Source organism: Hyalella azteca, unplaced genomic scaffold (assembly GCF_000764305.2).
Source record: "Hyalella azteca isolate HAZT.00-mixed unplaced genomic scaffold, Hazt_2.0.2 contig17986, whole genome shotgun sequence".
Taxonomy (NCBI): Eukaryota; Metazoa; Arthropoda; class Malacostraca; order Amphipoda; family Hyalellidae; genus Hyalella; species Hyalella azteca.
Window position 1 is genome coordinate 1,486 of NW_025947745.1, and position 8,895 is coordinate 10,380.

At 38.1% G+C, this 8,895-nt stretch overlaps 1 protein-coding gene across 1 annotated transcript; it reads left to right on the forward strand.

Moving 5' to 3' along the window:
- Positions 1–2,146: 2,146 nt before the first annotated feature.
- On the forward strand, positions 2,147–8,608 carry LOC108677456 (endonuclease G, mitochondrial-like). The gene is made up of 7 exons (XM_018165676.2): positions 2,147–2,556; positions 2,830–2,987; positions 3,439–3,632; positions 6,719–6,842; positions 7,108–7,302; positions 7,733–7,831; positions 8,403–8,608. The coding sequence occupies exons 1-7, from the start codon at positions 2,418–2,420 to the stop codon at positions 8,505–8,507; spliced, it is 1,014 nt and encodes a 337-aa protein (XP_018021165.1). The 5' UTR covers positions 2,147–2,417; the 3' UTR covers positions 8,508–8,608.
- Positions 8,609–8,895: the final 287 nt, after the last annotated feature.

Here is an 8,895-nt window from a genome sequence, read left to right on the forward strand (position 1 = left end):
GTTAAATCATAAACTTGATGTTTACATTTTTTTGGCGGGAACTCTTCGTAACTGATTTACGGACAAGCTTCACTGCATGCTGATCCATCCAACATACCGGAAACCTCACTTGTTTTAAATAATTGGCCAAAGACTGACAAATATATTAAATGCAAGAATTTAAATCTAAATGTGTTGGCAAGATCTTCTGAAGGTGTAAATTTTGCTACTGAAGCATCGCCAAATATCTTGCAATATTCATCCACTCTCTGCACAGTGGACAATTACTATGCTTGAATCTGGTCTCTAAGATTTTCAAATATTTCCTAACTAGTTGGCAACTTGGGCACTTGGCCAAAGACTGGTGAATACCTAAAATAAATGTCTTGGCAAGATCTTCTGGAGGCGTAAATTCTGCTGCCAATCTGTTCCCAATGATCTTGCAATATTCACCCACTTTCTGCAGACTGCACCCTGGCGCAACAGTGCACCACTAATTTTGTACGCCAATTAGCCCTGAATAGACCATCTATCATATTTCCATAAGGCAGCAATCAGCCACATATTAATCTGGCTGTCCATAAACAGTAAGTTGGTAACCAGCCCATGACATCATTTTGTTTTAAATATCTAGAGCTTTATGCCAGTAACGCTACCAGATTGACAAGCTCAAGGCTGGTGTGGGGCAGAAACTGGAGGCAGTGCAGACTGCAGAGGACCTTCATGTACAGGATCAGCCGCACGAGGGAGCTGAACCTGAACAACTAGGAAAGGCTGAAACACCTGGGACTGTACTCACTGGAAAGGAGAAGAGAAAGGTATATCAGACTGTACACTTGGAAGATGGTAACCGGACTGGCTCCCAACTTTGAATGCAGGACCTCCAAACTTGCAAGGTTTTACAAGTGGAGGGTGAGATGGTGCAGGATTCCCAGATTCAATAACCAAGCCTTGGCCAGAGTACAGACTTTTTGTGAAGGATCACTGTCTGTGGTAGGACCAAGGCTGTAGGCCTTCCCAAAAAGTGCTCATAGGAGGGGATTACCTATGATTCTTTCAAGAGACAACTGGATAAGTTTCTGAAGAAGATCCCAGATTGTTCAGTAATGGGAAACCACCCTCAGCAAGTGACAAGCAACAGCATCTTGCATCAGCTGGCCCATAGGAGGGCAAATAGACAGAACACGTCCAACGTTACATCCAGGACCCGATGGTGGGGTGACCTGCTTAGTGACGACTTGGAGACGGAGGACGACGAAGGTGGAGCACCAGCTTGACCTTGGACTACAAAGTCCTAAACTCATCTTAAGGTCTTAACCTCATAAGGTAGAACACAAATTAAATTAAATTAAAAATTAATTAGGCAATTCAAGTCCTTCATTTGTCTCTATGCAATGTGAGAGATAACCAACAAAATATATAGTATTCCTAGCCTGTTATTTTTTAGCAAGGCAATTAGCCATCCCATCCAATAGCCTAATCACCTAAATAGTCAAAAGTGTAATTAATCCACTTAGTAACAATTTAGATAGTGATTATTTAAACAAATGTTCCATCAATCAGCACTGCCAAGAGCCTAGCAGTATGAGAATATGGGAATCAAGTTTTGCAACTATTCATGTCCCGAAATAAATTTCAGCTGCACCAAAGATTTGGTACTTAGTGTACAGTACTCGTTGCTAGTTTATATATAAGTGGATTAATGCCACTTTAGCTGTTTGGCTATCTTGCATTGGAAGTCAAACATGAACATGACCAATGACGTGAAAGTTTTCCATCATGGCAAAGTTGACAAAGTCAAATCAGAAAGAAGCAGTATTAGTACTATCTCAAAAAGGCATAGTAGGTACTAAAAGAACAAGGGAACATCAACAGAGGTAAATATGTAAATAAATATATAAACAGACACTCATACAAGAGGTTTACAAAAGATGGCCATTTGTGCAAGGAACAGTTGCAGAATGTAAAGAACCCTGCCTACATATAAATTCAACCAACAAGTGATCCCCACAGTCACATAATGCAAGCTCTGTGGTGGGGCACTAATGAAAATAGCTTCTAACAATGTGAAATTCCATAGTAATTTGGATTGGGACAAAAATTGTCAGGGCATCAGGAGACAATAAAATTAACTGTCTAATGGATGGGTAATTCACAGATAACAATATTTCAATGAATAACTTCAAAGAAATCGTGACACTAATACCATTACTTGACTTGTACACTGAAAAGAGGTGAAGTTCCAAAAGAGAAAATACAAGGTTTCTCAAGGTTGTGCAATGTGCATACTATTTTGATTGTGCAGTTGTACTTCCTTCAAGGTAATCAGCCAGTAATACATGATGCTTTCACCACCCAAACAGACACTACACTCTAGAAGATGTTGATGTGTATGCTATAACTATTTCAACTTTTAGTCAATAATTTATTTATTTATAATGAAGTGGTGGAAAAATTTTTCAATTAGCAGCAGAGAAATGCTCAAGCTGCTGAGCATTGCTGGAGCTGCTGGAAGCATTGGCTATGCTTCAGCTCTTCATCACGCAGCTATTGATGACCAAAGAAGGAAGTATGATGGTAAATCCATACAGCTTTACTGAATTATAATTTTTATATGGCCTTAAATTAGGAGTTGATTCAATATTTCAATGTCCTAAGGGATCTTATTTCAATAAGCTTTCGATATAATGTCAGGGTTTGAATGTAACTTGTCTATAAATAGAACTATAATGTAACTATAATGAACAAAGAATATAAATAAAAAGAACAAAGTATGGTCCCAGATCCACACGTGCCTAATCTGTGATCGGATGATATGTAACTATAAAATTTGTTGTTTCTATTCTTCAGATTCTGTATTTCAAGTGGAAAGAGATGAATCAGTAGCTGTGTTTCCTCCATCTCTGTTCTCACGAGTGTCTGCAGCAACAAAAGTGAAAGACTCTTTGATTATCCATCAGGCAAATGTGATTCCTGAACCATCTCAAAATGCTCCCAGAATTTCTCAGGTAAGAAAGTTTTAATGTCCTCATATTGCATCATGAGCTTTGAAGTTTTTGTTAGCTGAGGTGACTCAGTTGACTTTTTATGAATACCAGCACTGATTTAATAAGCATAAGAAAATATCTTGCAAATGTTGCCCTGAGGCTTTCTGATGTGGCAAAGTTTTCCAATCTCATAGCAACTTTATCTTAGTAAATGAAGCATGTGTTGTGAGATACTACATCAGTATACAATGTAGGCAATAAATCCAATTTATCCAATGAAATATGATCATAATTTTGCAAAATGAGCAGTCATGTAAGTGAAGATATTGCTCATTATTGGGTTTTATTAAGCCATGTTGCTGTGTATCTTGTGTTTTTGTGATTGAATTGCTTGCTTGCAAAGAAAGCATATAAATGTAAATCGTATGGTTTTGTTATTGTACAAATAATAAGATTTGTACTCCATTTACAGATCATGCGTTATGGCTTCCCCAGCTTATCCAACATCCGTTCTTTAGATGACTTTGTATTAGCCTATGACACACGCTTGAGGATTCCACAGTGGGTGTTTGAACACCTCACTCCAGCCTCTGTGGCTAAAAATGATCAAGTGGACCGTTCAAAATGTGACTTTCATGAAGATGGTTCAGTACATCACTATTTCAGGTTTGTTCAAAATGTGACTTTCATGAAGACGGTTCAGTACATCACTATTTCAGGTTTGTTCAAAATGTGACTTTCATGAAGACGGTTCAGTGCATCAATACTTCAGGTTTGTTCAAAATGTGACTTTCATGAAGACGGTTCAGAGGTTCAGTACATCAATATTTCAGGTTTGTTCAAAATGTGACTTTCATGAAGACGGTTCAGTGCATCAATATATCAGGTCTGTTCAAAATGTGACTTTCATGAAGACGGTTCAGTGCATCAATATTTCAGGTTTGTGCCAGTTTAAATGCATTGAAATAAATATGATTATTTTGTATAAGTGATTTCCTAATCAAGTGCACTTTATGGACATCCTTAATTACTAAATTTATTTATGCATATCTTCATTTTATTTTGCTATTGTGATGTACCTTGATTCTATTGTATAAAGTGAGCAGAAATTTACCTTCATTTGTTGTGTAACTATCAAAAAATATTTTTATACTCAAGTAAGGCTATTACTTCACATTTGGTTTGGTTTCAATTTCTTTGTTTTCTCCCGTACAGAATTATGAAGTAGAAAATTTGCTCCTTGCATTTCACTTAATTTGTTGTAGTAGGTATATGTTAAACATATCTTGGCTTCACCATGTAACCATATGCACTGCAATTCAACACATCGTATGCTATTTAGTTCTCTAATCGTAATTTAATGACATTTAATAACATGTTTATGTTCTTACTCCTTAGGATAAAATTTAATAACATGTTTGTGTTCATACTCATTACGATATTCATGTGGTTTGCCATGCCTGACCAGCCTCAACTACTGCTTGATTGTTGTCTGCATTTTCTGTCAATTGCATTTTGTCTTGAACTGATATTAATATAGTTTAGAAAAGTATCAAGTTTTATGTAAATATTTCCAACAGAGTGATCTTATTACATGAAAAACAATCACCCAAGAGGCTGTCGAAGTCGTCTTGAATGCATCAAGAAAGAGAATTTCTGACTTGGCATCACAAACATCAGAACTGTCACAAAATGATTGAAATATGTCTCATGTTACTCGTGACATCTTATTCATGGCAACAGATCCTATGAGTTTGATGAACAAGCTGTAGTTTTGTATGTCCCTGGCAATGTTCAGTCCATAGATTCATTGCGTTCATAAGTACTTATATTATCAGTCTGCCTATATCGCAAGTTCACAAGGAATTTAAAAAGTAAAGAAAACAACAAGCAAATTCACCATATCGATATTGAAAACATATCCAGCTCCATCATCAGTTCGAAAAACTAAAAACTTAACTAACTTTTTAGTTTATCGAGCTGATGATGGAGCTGGACTCCGAAATGTTTTCAGTATCGATATGGTGAATTTGCTTGGTTTTTTATTTGCGTTCACCATTCCTGTTCACTATTATCTCGTCACATCGCGATACAAGTGTAGACCTCAGATCCATACTTTAAAAATTCGCTAAGTGAACGTAAGTACTTACGCTCTATTTTCTTGTCTTTGATTGGTGGATTTTGCTTGAAAGGCCGTCAATGATTGGCGGATGAACTTACGACCACTTAAATGTTTTTGGAAGTATAGGCCCAGGGGCCATGCTTTCAAAATTTGCTAAGTGAACGTAAGTACTTACGCTCTATTTTCTTGTCTACGATTGGTGGNCAGTAGTTAGTACTAAATGACAAGTAATTATTTGCTTGATCGTCAGAGCTATCATATGATATATCATAGTTCAAACAGTGCTTTAATATTGAATAGGACAATCTCTAATGATGGTAATAAATGAACGCAGGAAACTTAAAAGTTAAGTGACCATTATTGTCGAAATTGTTGTCTAAGTTGTGGTAATAATTGTTTAATTTTTGCAAGCTATGACAAAAAAGATCTTCCTGAATCACAAAGACGTTTGGAAGCATATTTTTGCCGGCCAGAACGCCTGCAAGAACAACACAGAACGTGTAGTGTCGGACAGCGTGTCTCAGTGTTGGAGCAACCTTGTTATAGCAATTATTGAGACAAAACACTTGGATGGATATTCAGCGGTCTCATGCTAGCAGTCATACAAAGAACCTGATGGCTACATTGCACTACTGACTGAAGATTTAAATTTGCTTAACTTGTTATGAGAGTGGAACGCCTGATGAAATAAATACTTAAAAACTACTGCGTAATCGAGAAGTGAAGTGCACTCTTAAGAGAAATTTAATTGCTAAATTATGAGTAGATGTAATGAAACAATACTGTATTCAAGACAACGTTTGAAATTGAAATGAAATTGATTAATAAATATTATTAGCTGAAGGCTACCTGAATGAATTATTTAACGATGATTTAACTGATTATATACAAATATTTTTATCCCTAGAAATATTTTAAAAAGTAGTTACTTGATCACCGATAACTGGTGATAGCTCTTTATAGGCGCTATTGGTATGATTAGTGACAGATGAGAGCTACCATGTATGAAGTACACTAGCAAACTTTACGAATTTTTAGTTTACAATTAAAATCAATACAAAATGAGAGTTCTAATGAGTCTGATGGATGCCTGAGTTTGTGATTATATATATTGTAAGGACAATGACGTGTCCGCAGAGAATTCTTCTTCCCTTCTCTCCTGCGAGTGTCCGCAGAGAATTCTTCTTCCCTTCCCTCCTGCGAGTGTCCACAGAGAATTCTTCTTTCGTTCTCTCCTGCGAGTGTCCACAGAGAATTCTTCTTCCCTTCTCTCCTGCGAGTGTCCGCAGAGAATTCTTCTTTCGTTCTCTCCTGCGAGTGTCCACAGAGAATTCTTCCCTTCTCTCCTGCGAGTGTCCACGGTACTGTTACTCTTCACCTATTCTTTCCTCGTACCTCTGAGGTGATAACTCTGCTTGTCCCTTACGGCGCTTCTGTGCGCAGGTCATTTTTCACATGCCGCAGCTGTTTGGGAGGAATCATTTTTGCTTACATTAATTTTATGAGTTTTGTGGTATTAAGCTTTTCAAGCATTAAACCAAAATATTAGTTAATTCCGTAAATATTATAACGTCACGTAATTTATGGAGGATATTGCTGTTAATTCCGGCATCCGGATCCGTGGTTTCAGGTCGACGAACGAGGACTGCAAGTACAGCGGGTACGACCGCGGCCACATGGCAGCTGCTGGCAACCATCGTCTCTCTCAGGATATTTGCCAGCAAACTTTTTTGCTCTCCAATATGGCACCGCAGGTTTTGACAATACACTAATGATGACGTACGTATACCGTATCTTGTTTCATCTTGCTACTCACGTAGGTTGATTCGTGGACTCCGAGTTATGGTTGATGTTTCCAAGTTTTCTGTAAATATTAATAATTTGCGTGACCTCATTCCCTTAATGAAATATTCCAATCCCAAACTAAATATTGAGTTAATGAACCAGTAAATGTGAGTGCAAAAATGCGCTGAAGCTTTAGCATACTTTTTGTCGTTGAAAGACTAAACTTCTTGACAGGTTGGCAAAGGTTTTAACCGCGACAAATGGAATGAATTAGAACAACACTGTCGGAAACTGGTGAGTCAGAGCCGCAATGTGTACGCATGCACTGGACCGCTGTTCCTGCCTCGCAAGGCTGATGATGGCAAGCTTTATGTCAAATATCGGGTGCTGTGGGATAACCACGTCGCTGTCCCCACACAGTTCTTTAAAGTGAGTTTATCTGAGTTATGTCGTGGCAAGTAGCAAATGCGTGACGGGGATGCTAGACTTTGATATGATGCGTAGAACTTTTTCATCGCTTTTACCGTCAAACCCTGGAGAAAATTTAGGAATTGATGTTGGAGAGATGTAATTATTAAGTTTGTTGATAAAGATAACATTAAAATTTTGCAAACTATGCTGATTAATTAGACTGTAAGCCTGACCAGATATCTTGAATCTGACGAGTTTTATTTTAATTCATGTGAAGATTTTATTATATGTTATACCGGGTATAACTCCTGCTGCGACTCAGTGCGGCAAAATAGAGATCACCGTCATCTTAGTGTGTTTTGGTTATATTTTTATATAGCTATGTCTAAAATGTTTGGCATATACATTATAAGTTTGCATTCAAGTTAATGAATTAAATTTTTCGCAGGTTGTTGTATGCGAGAGTGAGTCTGGCGAACTCTCCATGGAGTCATTTTTGATGCCGAACGCCGCCATTGATGACGCCGTTCCACTGAAGACTTTCCACGTAAGTGTACGTAATTATTGACTGTTATGAGAGGAGGACTTTCCACGTACAGTAAGTGTACGTAATTATTGACTGTTATGAGAGGAGGACTTTCCACGTAAGTCACGTAATTATTGACCGTCGTGAGAGGAGGACTTTCCACGTAAGTCACGTAATTATTGACCGTCATGAGAGGAGGACTTTCCACGTAAGTCACGCAATTATTGACCGTCGTGAGAGGAGGACTTCGCAATTTCTGAGAGTATCTTGAATGATTCAAAGTTCGTTGTAAAATGTACATTGTTAACGAGATTGTCACTACAAATGCTTTCTGATCACGTTTGATGATAGGTAGTTGAGTTTGCTCAAGAACTGGGTTACTTCTGTTAACCGTGGACATATTTTATTGGTACATTTTTTATGCTAACTTATCATGATATAAGAAGGCAATAATGATGTTCACGATAAAAACGGCATAGTGTAAGTTGTTTGTATTTGTTTGTGACAAGTTACGAGTTATAATGTTTAATGTTAGGTGCCGTGACTCTTGCCTTGTGAGCCATTGCTGTTCTGAACATTTTGTCTGTTGCAGGTTCCGTCCGAGGTTACAGAGAGGGCTTCTGGGCTGCTGCTCTTCGACCAACTTAACAAGAAACAATTCAAACTAATTAATGGAAAAACTGCTGCATGGATTTAGTTTATGCTAACGGTCGTTGTTACCGATGGAATATTGTTCACGAAAATTAATTCTGACTAGAATTGAAATATTGGTTTTCACTGATAGAACCTGCTGTATTATTCACCCCCTGTTAGCTGCCCTCAGCCCCTATACCCCCGCTCTTATTTTACCCCAGTTTGGGGTATAAATTTATAAACAGGGAATAAAACGAACGATTTTCTCCTCATTTTATTGCACGCTAATAATACGGGAGTCGGGCACGTTCTGTCCATGTCGGTCACGTTCTGTCCATGTCGGGCACGTTCTGTCCATGTCGGGCACGCTCTGTCCGTGTCGGGCACGTTCTGTCCATGTCGGGCACGCTCTGTCCGTGTCGGGCACGCTCTGTCCGTGTCGGGCACGTTCT